General features: G+C 39.5%; 1 protein-coding gene across 1 annotated transcript in view; it reads left to right on the forward strand.

Annotated features, from left to right (window-relative positions):
• LOC130081791 (uncharacterized) overlaps positions 1–21,330 on the forward strand; it is a 46,715-nt gene extending 25,385 nt beyond the window's left edge. The window contains exons 6-12 of the mRNA XM_056246492.1: positions 1,854–1,957; positions 2,029–2,203; positions 8,535–9,196; positions 14,696–14,859; positions 20,639–20,750; positions 20,833–20,987; positions 21,147–21,330. Of these exons, the coding sequence (XP_056102467.1) occupies positions 1,854–1,957; positions 2,029–2,203; positions 8,535–9,196; positions 14,696–14,859; positions 20,639–20,750; positions 20,833–20,987; positions 21,147–21,330 (1,556 nt within the window). The remainder of the gene's footprint in view (positions 1–1,853; positions 1,958–2,028; positions 2,204–8,534; positions 9,197–14,695; positions 14,860–20,638; positions 20,751–20,832; positions 20,988–21,146) is intronic.
• The last annotated feature ends 3,092 nt before the right edge of the window (positions 21,331–24,422 follow it).

Here is a 24,422-nt window from a genome sequence, read left to right on the forward strand (position 1 = left end):
TGACGTGTCAACCGCATGTCCATTCAGGTGCTGAAGTGAAGTCCTGTGGTCATTCATACTGTGTCCAGGTGTGTGTGCGCCATTCAGCTTGAGTGGATTGGCACACACTGCAGAAGGATGATTGAGGGAGAAGTAGATATTGTCCTTTAGCACTCTTGAACCAAGTTTGTTTGGGTGGTGCCCATCCTGTTGAAACAGTTGCCTCTGACTCCAGAAAAGATTGAAGTTGTCAATGAAGTTCACTCCTTTTAAATAGCAGGTTTTTTGGAGCCATGTATTAAGCCCAAGCAACCGTGAAAATCTGTTTGTTCCTCTTGCTGGGAGTGGTCCACTGATGAATGTTTGTACTTTCAGTCTTTTAAGTGTTTCAAAAAGTTCATTGAAATCCTTCTTAAGGAGTTCTGACTGCTCTTTATGAATATCATTCTTCCCGACATGAATGATAAGTCGATTTGCCGTCTTATGTTTCATCAGAATGTTCTGAAGTTCCCTGTTTACATCAGATGTTGTTGCTTGTGGAAGGCAGCACGTAGTTGTATCCCTGCTGCTAATGTTTCTGATTATTGAGTCGCCCACTATCAGAGTCCTGTGCTCGGCTGTGCTCTGAGCTGAGAGCCGCTGTCTGCTCGACCTTGAGCGCCAGTTAGCATCAGTGTTAGCTACTGGCTGATTCAGTCGTTGTTCGATCACATTCATCACGTTTGGGGATTCCTCATTTACATTCACTAATACTTCAAATCTGTTCTCAAGATGTATAGGCGGTGGTAGGAGACCAGTGTTTGCAATCCTTGTCAGAGCTGTATCTGGGGTAGAGGATGCTACTGCAGCAATATGTGATGCTCGTGACAATCTGATGTCTCGAGTGCCTTTGGGTCTCGCTCCCTGTTTGTGCCACCGATTTGTAAGTCGATCGGCTTGTTTCTCTACACTCAGTATGGCCTGTCGAGGAGGACTAGATTCATGGGACTCACCGGCTGTATGCTGAGGGCGTCCATGACGAAGCTCTGTTGTGTGTTCCGACTGGTTTGGTGGTCCCACAAGTAACTTTGTTTCAAGAACTACAATCCTTTGTAAAAGTCTGTGGCAGTTAGTGCAGCAAGTAGATTCCAGAAGAGGCATTTTCTCTTATCCTTTAGAATGTAGGCAGTTGTGTTTTCTTCCCCGGAATGTAAGCAGTGGGAGGCTGGTTTATTCTGCTTTTTTATAGTAATCCATGCGTTTGAGCACTGTGCTGATTAGCTGAAGTTAAAATTAGGTGATAAAAGGAGATAAAATATAAAAATATAAAAGCGATAGAGCAAAGCGCGGAGCGGTAAGCAAGAGCGTCCGAACAGTAGCAGAGCAGGAAGTCCTAATGCATTAATGCATTACTTTTTGATCTAGCAAGTAAAGTAATGTATTACAAGTAACATGCATTACGTAATCAGATTACTTTTTGATCTACCAAGTAAGTAATGCATTACAAGTAACATGCATTACGTAATCAGATTACTTTTTGATCTAGCAAGTAAAGTAATGCATTACAAGTAACATGCATTACGTAATCAGATTACTTTTTGATGTTACGAGTAAATAAATGCATTACAAGCAACATTCATTACGTAAACGGATAACTTTTTGATCTAAGAAGTAATGCATTACGTAATTAGATTACTTTTTTGATGAAATGAGTAAAGTAATGCATTACAAGTCACATAAATTATTACATAACTTTTTTTGATGTCAATGAAAATTACATTCTAATAATACAAATACATTTATTTACAGTCAAAAAAAGTCACTGCAGGTTAAGTATTTTCAAAAACAATATTCACAGTATAAGTATGATATATACTATATTGTCCTTTAATCAGTCATTTGTCAGAGTGTGAAATATTCATCATCGATTAAGACCGTGGATTTCACTTCCTGTAACATTACCTGGCAGGGAGCGGAGCATATGGCGAACATCATAAAGGTACAAGTTCACATTTATTAGTATAATCAATTTCTCTGGAAGCGGATTCGTGAGTTTCGCCTGTCGTTTAGCACCAGGCAGTGAGGCGGCACAGTGCGGTGTGGGTGGAGACGCTGCGCTACAGGAGGGCTGAGTTTGAGGCCATGAAAGGACTACGCAGAGTTACTCTCAACGACAACATTCTGATCGGAGACAGAGGAGTAATGGCACTCACCCGTGAGCTTACAGAGGACCTGTGGGTCAAAGGTTCGAGAGGTCACTCTTCAACACACAGGCTAGAGTTGTCAGAAGTACCAACTTCGGTACCAAGTCGTACTGAAACTTTAAAAATGTGACGATACCAGGATTTTCCGCGCTGCGCTATTGAACAGATTCTCAAACACCTCTGATTGGCCATTGCAGGGATTCCCAAAGTGTGGTACGCGCACCCCCAGGGGTACGCGAGCTGCCACCAGGGGGTGCGCGAGAGGAAAAATGTAATGGCGGTCTGTTTTGTAAGTGGGATTTTTCCATACAATAAAATAAAAACCATGAACAGTAAACATTTCCTTTGTAATCGCTTTTATTTTAAATAAAAAAACTATAATTTATTAGTTTTTGATAGAAACGTTGAAAACAGCTGCTGTCTTCTACGCACTGCTCTGCACTGCAGCCGGTAACGTGACAGATGTGCTTTCGCACGTTGGCTGGCGCTGAGCCAGTGCTGTCATATATCACAACCATTGAGTGTTTTCAACCACATAATGTTTATTTTAGGTTTCAGACATTTAAATACACATAAGTTAAGTACTAGCAAAACAATGATTTTGATTTTGCTGATTTCTATGGAAGCGGCAATATTAATCCTTTTCATTATAATAAGACGACACGTTTTATTCATATCAGATACACATTGTGTACGTAGCTTCACATTTTACCCTATTCTTCTCCCAGTTCACCGGCCTCTTACTTTCATGTATTTCGTGAGAAGTGGAGGAATTGACGTCACGTGTTGTAAATCCAACAGATCCGATTCTCTGTGGCACAAACTAACGATCATGAAGGTGTTTGAACAATAAAACACATCCACTTGCACATATTTGACAATCGGAATATCAGTGTTTCATGCTATAGCTAATACATTTGTGAATATTTTTGATAAAAAAGGAAAAATGACATAAAAGCAGATCATCATTCATTCAGCGCTGTGTTGTGGTTGCGCTGTGTCACGTGACAAGGAATGACGCGTCACCATGGAAACATTAAAGTGACAAGTTCTAAAAACCGTAACGTCGCCTTGAAAAACTCACGCTGGGGGGTCAGTTAAAATATTTTAAACTTACGTGTGAAAGGGTTAAAAGTGGAAGCTTGTGCATAGCTTTGTTGCATTATATTGAAACTTTGTTGATGTTATTGTCATGCGTGTTCTGGTTATTAGCGCATGATTAAACATGAGTCTTTATAGGGCGATAAAACAAAGCTTTGTTGCATTTTTTTTTTAAGTGGGGATTGGGGGTGCGCCAACCCGGTTGGGACATAGTAGGGGGTGCGCAGGAAAAAAAGTTTGGGAACCGCTGGGCCATTGTATTCACGCACTCAATATATATGTCTCTGATTGGCCATTGTATTCACGCACTCAACATATATGTCTCTGATTGGCCATTGTGTTCACGCACTCAACATATATGTCTCTGATTGGCCATGGGGTTCACATGCTCAACATATATGTCTCTGATTGGCCATTGTGTTTACGCACTCAACATATATGTCTCTGATTGGCCATGGGGTTCACATGCTCAACATATATGTGTCTGATTGGCCATTGTGTTCATGCGCTCAACATACACTCACCTAAAGGATTATCCCTGGTGCATCCTGAAGTCTTTTCCACATTTGCACAGATCCAAGATGGCTGCCGGGAGCAGAGGTGGTTTGTTAGGCTCCACACTCGCTCTCTTTTACCAGCTTTTCTTGCGAATTCTGGTTGGATTGGTTTACATTCTTCAGCAGTTTCATTCAAATGAGAAAGAAACCAACATTCATTCATGGAAAAAATCAGGATTACCAGCTTTAAACCACAACATGGGAGTAACAGGATATGACTGCACATGGCTGATCTGTTTGCTGGACTTAACATCTGCTCTTCAACTCTACCTTCTGTACCAGCTTTGTTTACAACTTCTGGTTGGTTTGGTTTATAGTTTTCAACAGTGTCATTCTGAGGAAAAGGAAATCAACAATCTTCTAGTGAAAAATACAGGAATCTCAGCTCTAAACCCCAGTTTTGGAGACAGGGGATATGGTGGCACATGGCTGTCTTGTTTGGACAAATATAATCAACAGTATCAAGAACCAAGTGAAAAAACAAGTACCATCTTCAGAAACAAAAGGTATTTCTACATATGGCTACTCTGTATGTGGTTTCTTTGTTTCCCATTTGGTCAGTGTCTGAGCCTGACTGACGATGAAACATCAAGTATCTCTGTCCCTGTTTCACCTATGGCTAGTATATCAACACTGAATTTTTGTGGATATGGATATCATGTTATTTACTTAACTTGTTGGCAAATTGATCAAGAGCTTCATACCACAAACAAGGTTAAACAACGTATAAAGGGCAGAAGGAAAGGACATGTTTTGAAAGTACTGTTCTTTTTGCTCCTGCTAAGTGGTGATATACAGTTAAACCCAGGCCCTTCAACTAACATCAACTTGGGTTTGTCTGCTGATATGTGGTCTGAAGGGTGTCTGCAGTGGGCACTGGTGGACACACATGGTGTTGAAGTTGTGAGGCCTTCTATAGGCCTTGCACAGAATAGTGGCTCCTTCATGCAATTCAAACAGAACTCAGTAATTGTTGGAACAGCAGAAGTGGAGAACATGGATTCTTTGTTTGTATCCCAACAAGAGACTATGGGAAATGCCTTGCAAAAATTAGCCCCCAACTCTGCTCTTGAACATGCAAATATGAATAACATGCCTAAAGTGGAACAATTTGCTAAAAAATCACCTAAACCACATACTAGTAAAGGTTCTTTTGGTTATGCGGCACACAAGCAAAAAGAATTGAAATACTTTCAAACAGTGAATCATGCAAAAGTGATCTGGGACTCAAAGTCAAAACCAAAAGGTATTTTTGGAGGTCATCTTAATATACGTAGTGTTTTATCAAAAAGAGAAGATGTTCAACATTTATTGAGTGAGTCTAATTTGGACTTCTTAGCACTGAGTGAAACGTGGTTAAACACTAACATTCCTACAAATATGATTGATGTCCCTGGTTATACATGTTACAGGAAAGATAGATTAACCGGTAAAGGAGGTGGGGTATTGGTTTATATTAGAGATATTTTTAAATGTTCTATGGTTGAATTGGAGACTTCTGTGTTAGAATGTTTAATTTTAAATGTAGTATTATCAGCAAGAATGAATTTTAATATTATGGTGTTATATAACCCTCCTTCTCATAATGTTTCGTTTTATCATGATTTTGATGAACTGCTTAAATTGTTTAATTGTCGTGCTGAAACAATTTTATTGGGAGATTTTAATATAAATTGGTTGGATAACGGTAAGAAAAATAAACTTAAAATGATTGCATCTAAACATAAACTACATCAAATGATAACAAGTCCTACAAGAATCACTCGAACCAGTAAAACGTTGATAGATTTAATTTTTACAAATAAACCAGAGCGAATTATTAAATTGTATAATTTGTTAACAGGTTTGTCTGATCATAATTTAACTTTGATTGTCCGAAAATTAACAAAACAACGATTTCATAGCTGTTTTTTTGGAACTAGAGCTAATAATTCACAAATTGGAATTCCCAAGCAGAAAATGTCTCAGTTTGAAAATGAGTTGAATAACATAAATTGGGAGAGTGTATATCAAATTGAGAATCTGAATGAGTGCTGTGATTTTTTGATGGACACACTTGCAAATACAATCCAGAAGTTTACATGCTCTTTTAAAAGTAACAGGAGAAAAGTTTTTTTGCCTTGGATTAATAATGATATTCGTCGGCTAATGAAAAAGAGGGATGTGGCACTGAAAAAATCTATATCCACAAAGCTACAAACAGATATATTTATATTTAAAGGTTTAAGGAATAAAGTGGTTAGTGAACTGAGAAAAGCAAAGTCATCTTATTTCATGCAGTTGTTCGCTGACTCACAGGGCAATAGCTCACTTATCTGGAAACATATGAATAAATTAACCAATCAAAAAACCAGTCAAAGTAAAGGCATAATAAAATTGAATATAGATGGAAAGGTCAGCACTGATGCTTTGGAAATTGCAAATAAATTTAATACCTTTTTTGTTAAATCAGTACAAGAACTCGCAGCAACTTTTTATATTTCACAGGTTGATCAAGTTAAAATCAATACAATTATTAATCAATTAAATAGTTCAAAAGCTAAAGATATATTCGGTTTAGATGCTTCTTTTATTAAAAAACATAGTGAAACACTGGTAAGACCAATAGCATATTTGGTAAATTTATCTATTAAAACTGGTGAGTTTCCACAAAATTTTAAAACAGCTGTGGTGACCCCAGTCTTTAAGTCTGGAGCGATTGGTGAGGTATGTAATTATAGACCCATCTCAATTACTCCAGTGATTTCCAAAGTTTTAGAAAAGTTAGTAGCTGAACAATTAATGAATTACTTGGAAAAAAAATCACCTCTTAAACTTTAAGCAATTTGGATTCCGGCCAAAGTATTCAACAGAAATGGCTACATGTCATTTTATAGATACAATAAAAAGTAGTTTGGACCAAGGAAAAGTAGTGGGAGCAGTATTTTTAGACTTTAAAAAAGCCTTTGATACTGTGAATCATGAAATACTTATACATAAATTGCAACAAATTAACTTTTCTCAACAAGCTTTAAACTGGTTTAAATCATACCTGGATTGTAGACAGCAATGTGTTAAAATTAGTAGTGTGAAGTCATCAGTTCAAAAATGCAAACTAGGTGTACCACAAGGTTCAATATTGGGCCCTTTGCTTTTTTGTCTGTATATAAATGATCTACCTGAAAGTTGCAAGGAGGTCGGTTGTCAAATGTATGCAGATGACACAATTATTTATGTAACAGCAGAAACCTCTCATTTGGCTGCAGAAATGTTAACCAGACAACTGGTCAGTGTTTCCCAGTGGCTGCAGGATAACTGTTTAACTTTAAATTATAACAAAACAGTTTCTATGTGTTTTTCACTAAAGAACAAAGTGCTGGATGGATTTAAAATCAAAATTGACCAAAATAAAATCAAGGAAGTGAATGAATTTAAATATTTAGGTGTCATTGTAGACTCTAAACTTAAGTTTGATAGCCATATTAAGAAAATGTCTAAGACTATTAAGACAAATTTGAGCTGTTTTCATTTGATACGACCATGTATATCTATTAAAGCAGCTCAAATGTATATGCATACTATGATACTGTCACATATGACCTATTGTGCAATAATCTGGGGTCAGGCTTCTCAATCAGTTATTAAACCCGTAATGTCATTATATAAACAAACTTTAAAAGTGATGGATCAGAAACCAATGAAATGGCATCATTGTCAAATTGTTCAGAAGTATTATTTGTTAAGTTTTGATAATTTTTTAAAGTTCTCATTTTTAAAAACAGTATTTAAGTGTTTATATGGCCTTGCCCCAGATGTAATCTGTCAGTTGACAGAAAAATACAGCAGTGATGGGGTAAAGACTAGAGGGGTAGTAAGTGGGAATTGTAGAGTACGGAGATGCAGAACTGCAATGGGTCAATCATCCTTTTCAGTGAAAGGTGGACATCTATGGAACACCATGCCAGTGAATCTAAAGTTGCAACCAGAATTTACGGTTTTATGTACAAAGCTGAAACAATGGCTGAAATCTACACAGCGATGTGAACATTGAGGTTATTTTTATTTTTTTTAGATTAGATACGTTATTTTTATGAAGTTGATGTGTTTAGGTATGTCAATATGTCATTGTTGATTTGTTTGGGTACAACATGTGCACACATGTATACATGTGTGTATTTGTATTTGTTTTGTTTCTTGTGATGATTGTTTGTTTGTTTTTTTGTTTTGTTTTTTGGATGTTTTGATTTTATGTAAAAGCCTAACCAGGGACGCGGGACGCAAACTAGCTTTATGCTATATGCCCTATGTACACAGCATCGGTTGTCTATGTGTAACAATGCTTAGTGTATTGTCCCTGTTAAATAAAAAAAAAAAAAAAAAAAAAATTAGGAACACCTGTTCAATTTCTCATTAATGCAATTATCTAATCAACCAATCACATGGTCATAAAAGACTTTATGGAGTATGGAGACTAGCAAGATGGCGGATGTTACTGCAACAAGTGCTCCTGGGTTTGCCAGAGCTCGTCTTAAACCAGAAATATATAAGACCATTGATGGCAAAGTTATAGTTGAAGATGAACTTTTACACTTCCTTTCGATAAAAATGAGAACTTTAAGTCAGGATGAAATAGTCCTTTTAGCTGCAAACCACTTCGGATCAGAATGGATTGAGGCTTCAAAGAAAATGCTGTTTGAACTTTGTTCCACCACTCAACGGAATATCTCTCACAAAGGAGCACAGAAAGACGCCAATAACATCAAGAGCTGTCTTAAAGTCCTTAATGAATGTGGGGATAATATACCAAAATTTGTATCATATTATTTGGACGAGCTGCCACCTGTGACTTTTTCCAGTGTGGACGTCTGTGGCCTTCTTCGGAAAGTTGAGCAGCTACATGCTGATGTATCCGTCTTGAAACATGCGATGCACCGACAGTCTGAAACGGGTGAAGGTTTGAGTGCAGTCGCGGCGGACGTGAGCCGCCGGGTTTGCGCCCTCGAGCAGAACGCTGCCCACGGTGGTGCGGGCTTTGATGCGCCGGTGAGCTGGATGGAGAATGCAAGCACCACGCGCACTACTCACTATACGGATGTCGGGGATGCGGATGGTTCGGCGGAGGTGCCTGAAACAACAGGTGACACACGCCGAGGAGAGGCTCCAAGACCCGTGCTTCAAGCAATGGAGAGTATTATGCCAGCAGCTAGCCCTGGGTTGACCAGGCTGTCGCCTGGTTTACCCAAGTGGAACCAGGTTGTAAAAAGGGGGCGACAGAAGCGCACAGAGGAGTCTCAACAGGGAGTACGCATTGGCAAATCTGTGTTGGAACGGAGGGCAGCAAAAATTGTTGTGGGCACTGGTGCGGCAAGAGACATCAAGATGATAACAACAAAAAGGGTGAGTGTCTTCGCCAGTAGGTTTTCACCTGATGTAGATGTTGAAGTATTGCGCGCTCATCTTATGCATAAACTTGGGCATGAAGTATCATGCGAAAGGATTGCTACTGTAAACAGCAGATACGCATCATTTAAAATAGCTGCTGAATGCAAAGATGTTGGTGATATGTATAACCCGGAACTATGGCCAGAGGGAGCGTATGTACGGCGCTACTATGAACCACGGAGAGCTGAAACCGTGGGTGCTAGCATTAAAGCGGCTACTCTACCTTCTGCTAATACGAGTATGCCTGATAATTGCATGAGTGCCAAAGTATGATGTCGCTATGGATATACGCGTCCTATCATATAACTGCCGTGGCCTGCGCTTGGGTCAAAGTGCTGAGGATAAAGCTCGCCGTTTTATTGTTGAACAGTTGCTGGAGCACAGTGATATTCTGTGCCTACAGGAAACATTTCTTGCAATGCAGGATTTAACGGGCCTAAACTCAATCAGTGACAGCTTTCACGGTGCTGGAGAGTCTACCACTGACCTCAGCCTGGGAATACAAAGAGGCAGAATTCCAGGAGGTGTGGCAATTCTGTGGAATAAAAAGCTGGACTCAGCGATTAATGTAGTTAGGCTTGGTGTGGACTGGTGTATTGCTATACATCTGACACAGTGTGATAGGGAATTTATTATTTTAAATATTTATACCCCATAGGAATGCCAGCAAAATGAAGAAGATTATGTAAATAAGGTTGCTTTTATTAGTTCCTATTTACAAAATGAGTGTTTTTCAAATATCTTTATCGTTGGGGATATGAATGCAGACATTTCAGACAACAAGTCAGTGTTTGCTAAACATTTAAATAACTTATGTACCGATAATAATTTAATACTGTCCAGCAGAGAGCTCCTGCCTGTTGATAGCTACACACATATAAGTGAGGCCTGGCACACCACGTCCTGGCTGGACCATTGCCTCACTACAGCTGATGCTCACGCATCCTTGGCACATATGGAAATTTTATACGATGTATCCACTTCTGATCACATTCCTGTAAAAATGGTGATCAGGTCTGAGTACATACCGTCAACTATAAAGTGTGAAAATAACTCAAATCATGGTTTTTTGGACTGGTCCTCTCTTACATGTGAAGAAATGTCTTTGTACTATGAACATACTGATCAATTATTGAATAATATATATCTCCCTAGAGAGGCACTCATGTGCAAAAATGGTAATTGCACAAACAGTGAACATATCATAGATATCTCTGCTATGTATACAGCAATTGTCTCTGCTTTACTTGAAGCTAGTAAGTCTCTTCTTAAGCATAAAAAGGGAGGAAAAACTCGGCCTGGCTGGAATGCATATGTGGCTGAATTCTATGCTGAGGCTCGTGAAGCTACTAGATCTTGGGCAATGGCTGGTAAACCAAGACAGGGACCTATTTTTGAATATAAGAAGAGCACAAATGCAAAATGTAAATATGCAATACGTTTCATTAGTAAAAATGAGCAGCATCTGAGGGCAGAAGCTATGGCCAAGAAACTTTTAGACAACACAAATAATGATTTCTGGAAAGAGGTGAAACGTACAAATACCTGCAAACCCTCACTACCATGTTCAGTTGATGGAGTCCCTGGTGCAAATGCTATTGCTGAGCTCTGCCGAGAGCATTATAGAAAATTGTTTAATTGTGTACAGACTAAATGTTTTAAAGTAGATAATGTTGACAATGTAGATACAATCAATGTTCATGAGGTATCTAAAGCTATTAGGAACTTAGCAGTTAATAAATCAACTGGCCTGGATTCTATCTCGGCTGAACATCTAAAAAATGCAAGCATAAGGCTATATACACTTCTTGCACTAGGCTTTACTGCCTTCATGATCCATGGCTTTCTTCCAGACTCAATGATGTCTGTGATGTTGATTCCTGTGATTAAGGATAAAGCAGGAAAAGTGGGTTCCTCAGACAACTATAGACCCATCGCCTTAGCTAATATAGTATCAAAAGTTGTGGAATTAATTCTACTTGAGAGGATTAATGAAATAATTACCTCTGCAGATAATCAATTTGGTTTTAAACCGAAGCATGGTACGGATATGTGTATATATGTCCTGAAGGAATTATTAAGCAACTATAAGAGAAAAAACTCAACTGTTTTTATATGTTTTTTAGATGCATCCAAGGCATTCGACCGGGTGAATCATTGGAAATTATTTAAAAAATTGGATGCAGCAGGAGTCCCTAAATACATTGTCAGAATCCTATCATATTGGTATGCCCAACAGACCATGCAAGTGAAATGGGACAGCTGTATGTCGGCTCCCTTTCATATCAGTAATGGAGTAAGACAAGGGAGCATCTTATCCCCCATTTTATTCAATTTCTACATGAATGATTTATCATATAAATTAAACCGAGGTAAAACTGGCTGTATGGTCGGTAGTACAGTGATGAATCATCTTATGTATGCAGATGATTGTGTGATTTTTAGCCCGAGCTCAGCTGGACTGCAGCATCTTCTTAGTATATGTTCTGCGTTTGGGGAAGAACATGATGTAAAGTACAATGACTCCAAAAGTGTTATCATGATCTGCAGAACCGCAGAAGACAGACATTTAACTTTTCCTGTTTTTAGGCTCGCAGGTAATGTTCTTAATATCTGCAGTAAAGTGAAATATCTTGGTCATCTGATTACAGATCAGCTTACAGATGACAATGACATTAATCGTCAGTGCCGTATGCTGTATGTGCGGGCAAATGTTCTAGTACGCAAATTTGGTTGCTGCACTGCTGGAGTCAAGTTGACCCTATTTAAATCATACTGTTCGCCTTTGTACACTGCACATCTGTGGCTGAACTATAAAAAAGCTAGTCTTCAGAAATTGCAAGTAGCATTCAATGACGCTCTGAGGATGTTACTAAAAAAGCCCAGATCAACTTGTGCGAGTGAGTTGTTTGTGAGCACAAGAGTGGACACACTGCAGTCTGTCCTGCGAAAAGCGATGTTCAGGTTCATTTGTCGACTGAATGATTCTGTAAATCAAGTTGTTGTGGTGCTGGTGAATGTTAGGTACAGTGCCACACGCTGCATGTCTCAGTTTTGGGAACACTGGTATAAGTGTCTTTTAAAAACGAGTCATTTGTAAATTTGTATTGTGTATTTGTATTTGTATTATTGTATTTTTATCTTATCTTATTTTGTATGGTTAGACCATGAGTCTGAATAAAAGGATACTACTACATGGCAGTTGCTTCAATGCATTTAGGGGTGTGGTCCTGGTCAAGACAATCTCCTGAACTCCAAACTGAATGTCAGAATGGGAAAGAAAGGTGATTTAACCCTTCGGAGTCTTGGGATATTTTGGCTGTTTTTGAGTAGTTTTTATTTTTTTTATTTTGCGACATAAATAAATGTTTACCATACCAATGTTTGGTATCATTTTTTTCAGCACAACATCACCTATATGACCAGACAATTAGTTTTTCACTTTGGTGTACTGTATCAACATACTGGACCCAAAATCACACAAAAAACACAAAATCCGAATAGAAAAATTATAGCTTTTTTACCACAAAAAACACAAACATGCTCAATGAAGCATTTTAAAAGGTTTAAAATGTAAACACAAGTTGTACATGTCAACATATACAGGTACAATTCAGATATAATCAAGCTATATACAAAAAAAAAATATTTACAAAAAAAGCGGGTGTAGCCATAGGCTTTCTTTTTTCTTTTTACCTTTGCCACTTTTTAAAACAGTTTATGCACACAATTATACAGAGAGCTATATTTAAGGCCTTGCATTCCCAGAGTATGCGGGTTCCCAAATAGTGCAAATACAACATAAAAAAGGTAAAATTGACATAAAATCAAACTATATACAGCAAAAAGCAGGTGTGGCAATAGACGTTTTTTTTCTTTTCTTTTTTGCTTAGAAACTCAAAACAATTCATGTACAATTACACAGACAGCTAGATTACAGGGCTTTCATTGATTGAGTAAGAGGGGTTCCTAAATAGTGCACATATACTATAAAAAAGGTGAATGAACACAAAATCAAACTATACATACTACTATTTACAACAAATATCAGGTGGTTTTTTGTGGGGTTTTTTATCTGTGCCACTCCTCAAAACAGTTTCTGTCAACAATGAGACACAGGGCTACATCACAGGCCTTGCATTTCCATGGTGTAAGGGTTCCTTTTCTTCTCCACTTGCTGGCAACGATGGCAGATCCTGCGACCTTGTGTGGCTTTCTCTTTGACATCTGTAGCCACGCCAATGGCAACAGTAACATGGTCGGTGCTCCTCTGGATGGCAACTCCTGTCTTGTCCACTCCACACAGCTGGGACACCAGTTCTTCCAGGACGTTCTTGTGTGTCATGTGCTAAACCTGTTGTGTGTGGCTTATCTCACAGTGTAGGATGTAGGCATTTGTTGTAGCAATGTCCACAAAGTGCAGAAACAGTGTACGGTACCAGCGAGCAGTTCTGCGAAGGGGCGAGTAATACTGGAGAAGCTGGTCTGACAGGTCAACCCCTCCCATGTTCTTGTTGTAGGCAATGATGGGGGGTAGGGCAGGGAATGTCTTTTACTGCCCAGTGTCCATCTCCACCCTTCACTCTCCTCTGGACAGCCTCACCAGAAAACGCTGGATGGATTGTGGAGCACAGCGACACCTCCCGTGTGTCCATCCACTTCACAAAGACCAGGGGGCCCTCTCTGATCCATCTTATGGTGCCTCTCTTGGATTTTTTGTTGAGGGCATTTGCTCTTTTACTAGGACACCCTTTCCTGTTGTCCCTGTAGGTACCACAGGCTCCAAAGTTAATGTTAGCCAAACCAAGGAACAGTTTGGGGCTTGTGTAGAAGTTGTCCATATAAATATGGTATCCTGTCCCAAGATGTGATGGCTGAATGAGGTCCATGACAGCATCATACGACAGTCCATGCATGCTTGGTGTGTGTGACTTGCCCACATACAGATTGAAGTTGAGTGTGTAGCCATTACTTGACTCTGCCAACACAAACAGCTTGATCCCCCATTTTGTTGGTTTGTCCTTCATATATTGGGTCATGCCAGTTTTTGCTTTGGTTGCCCCCATTCTCTCATCGACTGCCAGTTCCTTCCTTGGGTGGTAATGAGCCTTGCAGGCATTCCGAATGTCATCCATCAGAGGTTGGATTCTGAACAGCTTGTCATGCTGTGGTGTTCCCTTCTTCTGGTCATTTCTGACATCCTCCTCTGGATCACTGAGGTGGATGTCCCAAGATAACGCCCTGAATCGGTCTCTTGTCATGACAGTGGCTGGAAACGGCACAGACATGAAGTGGTTTTTTCTCCAGTAGTCCTGGAGACTTGGCAGTGACACCAATGATGTGTACATGAGGAGACCTAGGTATTTGTATAGTTCCTCAACTTCAACATCAGTCCATTTGTACTTATTCCCCATTTCCTGTTTTTTTGCTGCCTGCTTGTTGGTGTTTTTACAGAGTGTCTTCATGGTATCCCTGGCAAAGTACAGCTGGAACAGGTCCATTGGCGAGTGTACTGAATGCATATTCACCTGGGCTCCTGGTGTTCTGCGGGGCATGAACCTACTGGTTTGTGGGGCAGTATCAGGATCACTCTCGATTTTCCAGGGCTCAGAGCTGTGGTGTGGCTGTCCTGACTTTGCTGGAGATCTTGATCTGGTTTGACTCTTCCTTCCACCCCCTCTCTGTGTAGGCCTCTGTCTGCTTGTTGTCGGAGTGGTAGATGAACCAGGCTGCTCATCATCTCTGTACGTCAAGACACATGTAAAAAGATTAAAGATTGTACATCAAAGTACAAGATGCTCATTGGCACATATGCACAACAATTACAGTGAAGAAGTCGTTGGCAATGAAATGCTTGTTCACACAGCCACACACACACACAGACAGACAGAGACACACACACAAAATAATATACAATAAGCAAGCAATAAATGTACAGTACAACACACAATGTACAATAACAGACAGACAGACAGAGACACACACAGACAGACAGAGACAGACACACACACAGACAGAGCAAGAGACACAAACACACACACACACACAGAGACAGACATACACACACACACACACACACACAATATACAATAAGCTAGCAATAAATGTACAGTACAATACACAATGTACATATGGAGCCAGATCAGACTCATTAATAATTCACGCAAAAAACATGATTCACACATGCGTAGACAATTTCACATGCGTGAAACCTAATTCACGTACACACAAAAAAAATTCACGTGCCTGAAAAAAATATATATTCACAAAAAGCAATTCACATGCGCAAAATAAAATTATATATTCATAAAATACATTTCACAAATGCAAAACACAATTCGTAGATATACAACTGTGCACAAAAACCTTTGAATGTTTAAAATGTACGAGTGTGTCCTTGAATTTGAATGTGCAAATCGTCATTCACGTATGAATCGCCTTGGATGTGTGTGTGTGTATTTTTGAGACTTTCCTGGCAGCGCTTCACTCTTAACACAGAGCAGTCGTACTCTTTAGCCAATCAGATTTAAGCTCATCAATCGACCAATCAGTATCACGTGAGGGCGGGCCTACCTGCATGTTACGTCATCAGCTTTCGACCAGTTCATGGCTGAGCAGAGGTAAGTGCAGTTAATCGTTCATTTCTGTGTTAACTGAAGTTAGAGATCAGTTGAAGCATAGTTTATGAACTGCTGTTTAGTCCACATGTGAACATAAACATTTATTTTTAGTATTGATGGATTTTCATGTCCTGTCCACAACACATTCAACTGATGATAATGTATGTAATGACGTGCATATATAGGAGACATGTTTTGTTTTAAACTGCATATATTATGTAGTTTTATTGTTTCAGATTTCCGAGACAGATGATGTATGAAGTTGCAGACAACCAGTACTGTGATCTTACCATTCCTACTGTAAATCTTTCAAAACAGTCCTGTTGCAAGCCAACCATTTTGACAGTTGTTTCAACAAGAGGTTGAAAGTGATGCATTGTTACTGTATTCATTTGTCTCCTGCGGACTATATGTACACGCTCTAGGAATACAGCCCCGCTATGCATGCATTTTTAAATGTTCTTGTCAGAATTAAAAGATTCAAAGACATAGTTCAATTTGATGTACACGTTTTATTAATTTGAAAGTTTCCGAAATCCTTTGGGAATAAAAAATATATATAAAATGACTTGATCATGATTAAAGGTGCTCTAAGCGATGTCACGCGTTTTTTAGGCCAAAACATTTTTTGTCACATACAGCAAACATCTCCTCACTATCCACTGGCTGCCTGTCCCCTGAACACACTGTAAAGAAACGCGATCTCTGTAGACAGCCCAGGCTCCACAAACAGCAACAAAAGCAAACTGCGGCGACCCGCTCCCCGAAACATAACAAACTGTTCCAGCCAATGACCGACAAGAAGGGTTTGGGGGCGGGGTTTGGGGGGTTAGTGTGCGGATGAGGAGGAGGGAGGGTCTAGCTAGCCTCCGTTTTGTTTGACAATAGTTCGAACGTCAACAAGAAGTGACGTCGCCCAGGATCGCTTAGAGAACCTTTAATGTTCCTGTTACATATGAAGATCAGGAACATTCAGTACAGAGAAATATACGTCTCTTCCAGAGTTGTGAGATCCAGTCAGAGTCTTCTTTGCTTTTAAAGTATATAAATATAAGTGCAATACATCAAGTGAAAAGTGAACAAATGAATTGTGTTCAATCCAGTCATCAGTAGACCTCTCTGTTAGGACATCAGATTTTGTCCTGATATTTAAAATAGTAAAAACCTATAGTACAAGAGGTGCTGACAGAGGACGTGGGAAATTAAGTGATGGTATTTGAATAGAGTTTACTGAGTAATCTTAGTCGCATAATCTTAATTGCATCTCTATGATAAGTACCTTTGTCTTATCAGCACAAAATCAGATTTGCCTATTTTACTAAGCAAAGTAAAATGAATGCTTCACAATATTGTCCTGTGAGACCTTAAGATGACAATAAAAAACCTTATTTAAAAACCTTGAGATGACAATACAGCACAAAACATAAGGAAATGTTGGATATAATGGTAACACTCTACAATATGGTACAATAACTAAGTTAACATTAGTTAATGTATTAACTAACCATGAGCAATTCATTTGTTGCGGTGTTTGTTAGTCTTTGTTAACGTTAGTTAAAAATACAGCTGTTTATTGTTAGTTTACAGTGCATTAACTAATGTTAACAAGATTTTAATTAAGTAGCCTATTAGTAAATGCTGAAATTAACATTAACAAAAATAATAAAGGCTGTTTACGTGCAGTTCATTATTAGCTCATGTTAACTAATGAAACGTTATTGTAAAGTGTTACCAATTAAGACATAAATACAAAAAAAAGTATAAAAGAGAATAAAGAAACAACATGAATTAAGATGTTTGTGACACACCAAAGGTGAGTAATCCTGAAAAATGCAGGGAAACAAGTGTTAATAATAATTTAACAACATACACAAATGGCAAATAAACACTGGGTGCTCATTAAAATAGGTCTATTCACCATTTAAAGAACAATCTCGATGAGGCCAGTGCTAAGAGAGCTAGGGTGGGTATTGACCACAGATGATTGTTTTTCAATCATTAGCGTGATGATTAGCTGTGAGAGCTGTCTGTACAGATAAAATACAACAAAACAAGCATCATTCTTCTTCATTTTTGACACGATATGGGACATCTGATTACAACAACACTTGCTTACATCAGTTAATAGTTCATAAACTATTGCTTCAACTGATCTCTAACTTCAGTTAACACCGAAATGAACGAGTAACTGCACTTACCTCTGCTCTCAGCCATGAACTGGTCGAAAGCTGATGACGTAACATGCAGGTAGGCCCGCCCTCACGTGATACTGATTGGTCGATTGATGAGCTTAAATCTGATTGGGTAAAGAGTACGACTGCTCTGTGTTACGAGTGAAGCGCTGCCAGGAAAGTCTCAAAAATACACACACACACATCCAAGGCGATTCGTACGTGAATGACGATTTGCACATTCAAATTCAAGGACACACTCGTACATTTTAAACATTCAAAGGTTTTTGTGCACAGTTGTATATCTACGAATTGTGTTTTGCATTTGTGAAATGTATTTTATGAATATATAATATTATTTTGCGCATGTGAATTGCTTTTTGTGAATATATATTTTTTTTCAGGCACGTGAATTTTTTTTGTGTGTACGTGAATTAGGTTTCACGCATGTGAAATTGTCTACGCATGTGTGAATCATGTTTTTTGCGTGAATTATTAATGAGTCTGATCTGGCTCCATAGTATGAGACAGACAGACACACACACACACACACACACACACACAGAGACACACAGACAGAGACACACACACAAACACACACAGACAGACAGACAGACAAGACAGAAACACACACACGCGCGCACACACACACACGCACACACACACACGCACGCACGCACACGCGCGCGCGCGCACACACACACACACACACACACACACACACAATATAAGATACAATAAGCTAGCAATAAATGTTCACAAAAAGTTTCTCACCTCTCGTTCTGAACCACAAAAGCCGAGTCGTCAATCTCATCATCACCACTTTCTGATTCCGACGATGAACTGTAAACAACGTCCTGGTCGTCCAGTCGATAGAACAAGTCGAGGGCTTGTTCAAGCGAAAACATTCGCTTCATTTTACTTCCACAAAACACTCTAAATCTACTCCCAAACTACCTAAATTATCTACACTACTCCACTCCTCTAAACTAGCAATAATATCTCTCTCAGTATGTCTCTCCTTGTCAACTCCGTCAATCTCCCGCCTTTCGCTTCTTTGCTCAGTTGGCTCCTCCTCCACTCCCTAAAGTGTGCAGCCTGAAGAGCAGATTCAGCAGATTTACACATTTTTCTCCGTTTTGTTTTATGACAAAAACCGACAAAGTTATTAGAATAAATGCAACGCCTGTCGCATCCCATCTTGCGTTCTTTTACGAACGCGTCAATATTTTTCAATATTTTTTTATATAAAGTTTAAATGATCATATCTCCGTTTTTATTTGGTCAATCAACACAAAACAAAAAGTAGAATAGAGTTTCAAGCCAGCACTTTCGACAGAAGTGGATGGCAGTGCTCAACGTGACTTTGTTTTTATGCTTTGACGTCTTAAACTGGTCATGTGACTTGATCACGCCGGCGTGATCGGCGACTCGGAAGAGTTAAGCAATTTTGAGCGTGGCATGGTTGTTGGTGCCAGACGGGCCGGTCTGAGTATTTCACAATCTGCTCAGTTACTGGGATTTTCACGCACAACCATTTCTAGGGTTTACAAAAAATGGTGTGAAAAGGGAAAAACATCCAGTATGCGGCAGTCCTGTGGGCGAAAATGCCTTGTTGATGCTAGAGGTCAGAGGAGAATGGGCCGACTGATTCAAGCTGATAGAAGAGCAACTTTGACTGAAATAACCACTCGTTACAACCGAGGTATGCAGCAAAGCATTTGTGAAGCCACAACACGCACAACCTTGAGGCGGATGGGCTACAACAGCAGAAGACCCCACCGGATACCACTCATCTCCACTACAAATAGGAAAAAGAGGCTACAATTTGCAAGAGCTCACCAAAATTGGACAGTTGAAGACTGGAAAAATGTTGCCTGGTCTGATGAGTCTCGATTTCTGTTTAGACATTCAGATGGTAGAGTCAGAATTTGGCGTAAACAGAATGAGAACATGGATCCATCATGCCTTGTTACCACTGTGCAGGCTGGTGGTGGTGGTGTAATGGTGTGGGGGATGTTTTCTTGGCACACTTTAGGCCCCTTAGTGCCAATTGGGCATCGTTTAAATGCCACGGCCTACCTGAGCATTGTTTCTGACCATGTCCTTCCCTTTATGGCCACCATGTACCTATCCTCTGATGGCTACTTCCAGCAGGATAATGCACCATGTCACAAAGCTCAAATCATTTCAAATTGGTTTCTTGAACATGACAATGAGTTCACTGTACTAAAATGGCCCCCACAGTCACCAGATCTCAACCCAATAGAGCATCTTTGGGATGTGGTGGAACGGGAGCTTCGTGCCCTGGATGTGCATCCCACAAATCTCCATCAACTGCAAGATGCTATCCTATCAATATGGGCCAACATTTCTAAAGAATGCTTTCAGCACCTTGTTGAATCAATGCCACGTAGAATTAAGGCAGTTCTGAAGGCGAAAGGGGGTCAAACACAGTATTAGTATGGTGTTCCTATAACCTTTAGGTGAGTGTATGTACAGTGGCACTTGGTTTATATATTTTATCTAATGTAAAGACATTCTTACATTTTTAAGCATGGCTTTAATATACAGTTAGATATTGTGGTGCCACTGTACACATGAAGTATAATGTGGTGCACTTCCTCCGCTCACCCACAGGTGGAGCTAGAAGAGTGTCGGCTGAGGCTGGCAGAGGAGAGGAACACCAGACTGAAGACCAACTCTCGCCTGGTGGAGGTACAAGTATTTCCAGTCATTCTGTTGGCAAAATGAATAGTACCATTTCAGAAAGTAATGTTCATCATGTCTCTTCCTGTAGCTGGAACTGGAGAATGAGCGTTTGCGCAGTCTGAATCAATCCCTGTCTGAAGCCCATCTCAACGCCTCTGTTCTAGATGATGAACATGTGCTGGAAAGCATCGAATCCTCCTTCCACAAATTCCACGCCTTCCTGGACCTGCTGAAAGATGCCGGGTTTGTCTGATCCGTTACCAGATATCTAATATATCTCAAATTTTACATCTACTGTATGAATTGTGTGACTTTTTTCTTCAGAAGTCGTGATGCCAGATTATTATTATTTTGAATTTTAGAAGATTTAGTTGGGATTAATTGGGAATTTCTTTGTGTTAGGCTTGGCCGGTTTGCGTCTATGGCTGGAATTGACCAATCAGACTTCGGGCTTCTTGGGCATCCTCAGCTCTCCTCAACAGAGCGGACACACATCAGCCGAGAGAACCAGAGAAACGAGGAGAGGAGGGAGACTCCAGCCGTGAGCAGACATAAGACAAACATGACACATTCAAAAATTATTTAATAAAAAATGAATATTTATTTACTAGCATTCAAAAGTTTGAGGTCAGTAAGATTTTGTGTAGTAAAAGTCCGTCCACTCCATTTGTTATTTTCCCCATAAATCTGAAACAGTGTCTCAAAATGAGCCAATCAGGAATGTGATCCAATGTGACATCACAAATGCACAGGCCCCGCCAACGACGGGCACGGAATCCGCCCTATTAGCATAGCTCCTCCCCAGTCGGCCATGTTTATCTCCTCGCCACAGCATTTAGCAGTAAGAAATCTATTCTTATTAAAGCAGGTACTGCAGGTACTGTATATTACGCTGCTTTCACTTTAATACACAGATCTAATTTACACATGCTATTTTTTTCCCTGCTGTTTACGTTCACAGACATAACCAACTGTGTTTATGTGAACATTGTGTGTATTTGACAGTTTAAGTTCGATATAGGGGTGTCGAAATTAATCATTTCTACGATGCATCGCGATGCAGACGAGGACGATTCGGTATCGGTTCAGTAATAGACCATAACCGTACTAACGCCTTTCTGACTTGTGCTTTGTCGCGGTAGCACACACTGGCAGAAGGAGGTGAGATGCGAGTGTGAGTAACTAAAAATGCTCCAGCTACTTTAAAAGCCTACATCTGGGCACATTTTGGCTTTTATGAACAACCTGGTAAGACCTGGAGAAGACACGCGCTTTGTGCGCTCATGTCAAATAGAATATGCAGGAGGTAGTGCTGGGCGGTATACCGGTTCATTCTGAAAACTGGTATATATTTTTGTTATGATATTAATTTTTAATATACCGCCATACCGATGTATTTAATTACACAACGTTCGGAACGAACGTTTCAGATGGACCCTTTACAATGTTGCACTTCTAAGCAGCGACTGCGAAGCGAGGGTAAACAGCAGTGCTCTGGTGTTACGTTACAGGGAAGATGGATGCTGCAGAACTATGGCGTTATTTTCCTGTCAAATGTCGAGAGCGCATTATTGTAGCGCGAAAGTACATTAATATGCACGAGCGCGAATCTCTCTGCCCGCGTGCGGAATATAATGTGCCGCGCTCTCAGATACACGCTGCTCTTGTAAAAATAGGTCTATTTTCTCTGGGCTCGCTCAGAATGCTGCACTTAAAACGTGTTCAGTGCAATCACGAATCTCTCCTCTTCCCCAGCTAACAATTTTAGGTTATAAGAACGTTTTCATAACGTTCCCATTAAGTTATAAAAACGTTATTTCTGAATGTTCTAGGAACATTCAAAACGTCCAGTTTTTTAGATGTTGTATTAACGTAATTTCTTGGTTATAAGAACGTTATTCAAAACGTTATAAGAACGTTCAATTCTCCCGTTATATAAACGTTGTATTAACGTTCTTGCTTGGTTATAAGAACATCATTCAAACGTCATTAGAATTCAATTCTCCCGTTATATAAACGTTGTATTAATGTTATTTCCTGGTTATAAGAACGTTATTAGAATGTTAAGAAATAACAGTTTTAGTTTATACTGGTCACTATTCTATTCTATAATATTCACTAATGCCAGTAAAATAGACCATCCGAGGTCAATTTACTGCAGTAATTCCTCTCTCAACCAGTAGAAAATGCTTTGAACACCTGATTATGCATGAAAAAAAACCTGTCATAAACCGGAAAACCGGCATAACTTTGAAAAGAAAACGTGATATCAATTTTTGGTCAAACCGCCCAGCACTAGCAGGAGGTAATACACTAACTTGATGAACCACGTTAGCCGTTTTCACCCAAGCTATAACGCCTGCTCTAGAGTAAGATGAGCTCCAGCGTCACCCGAATCCGCAGCCAAAAACATCATCCACCCGCCCTAATAATGCTCTCTGATTTAAGTGTCCGCACCCGATGGTCAAATTACAATTATTCTGTGTTGTTACGCGTGATTATAAATGGATGATCGTCACCTTCAACAGCGGACTCGGCGACGGTTGATGCGCACATCTCCAGGGTAACATTATACACTGATGAATGAGCGCTGCTTTTAAATGAACATTTCTTTAAAACAAAATTGATTTGACAGAATTTCATTTTCTTAATGGCATAAACAGGCTTTACTCCCTTGAAACTTAAACTGGAATGTCACTTTTTCTGTCACTGTGACTTCCAGAACAGGCGAACACTCACACGCGCGCGCGCACGCACATAGCTTTTGAAGTAAAATTGAAAAGTGAAGATACAGTGCATCGTAATAACTGAACTGAATTGATGACATGATAATCGTAATTGAACCGTACCGTGAGACCAGTTTAGGTTCACACCCCTAGTTCGATAAGACGTGAAAGAGAACTTAGTTTAATACTCACGTGATGCTCCATCTGACATCCAGCTTTCTGTGCGCGAGCTTCGGGTGTAGGCGCTCTGAAATCTATATATCAGAAGTTTAGACTGATAAGGCTTTAAAACGCATGCAGATAATAAACTTTCATGATTATGAAGAACTGCAATGTGAACAAAATAGAGATCAATCAACACCAAACAGATGTTTTTATTTTTTGTCAGAGTATCTGAGGCACGAGCTGCACAGGCTCCGCCCTCTTCTGGAAAGTGGGTGGGATCAAGCAGCTCATTTACATTTAAAGATACATGCACAAAAACGGCATGTTGCAAAAATGGGCATTTACAACATGATGTAATAAATTATCTGTAGTGTATTTTGAGCTGAAACTTCATAGACACATTCTGGGGACACCTGAGACTTATATTACATCTGGTAAAAAGGGGCATAATAGGTCCACTTTAAAGAAATTAATATATTTTTAATTCAGCAAGGGTGCATTAATTTGGTAAGTGACAGTAAAGACTACAAATGTTATAGAAGGTTTCTATTTCAAATAAATGCTGTTCTTTTGAACTTTCTATTCATTAGAGGATCATGAAAAAGTGTTTCCAACAAAATATGGAAACATTTCAGGCATGATCTACGGTTTCCACAGAATTCTGAAGGATCATGTGACACTGAAGACTGGAGTAATGATGCTGCAAGAGTTCAGATTTGATCACAGGAATACAATACAGTTTACTAAATATTCACATAGAAAACAGTTACTTTATATTTTAATAATA

Source organism: Rhinichthys klamathensis, unplaced genomic scaffold, assembly GCF_029890125.1.
Source record: "Rhinichthys klamathensis goyatoka isolate OS25496 unplaced genomic scaffold, OSU_Roscu_1.1 h1tg000040l_1, whole genome shotgun sequence".
NCBI lineage: Eukaryota > Metazoa > Chordata > Actinopteri > Cypriniformes > Leuciscidae > Rhinichthys > Rhinichthys klamathensis.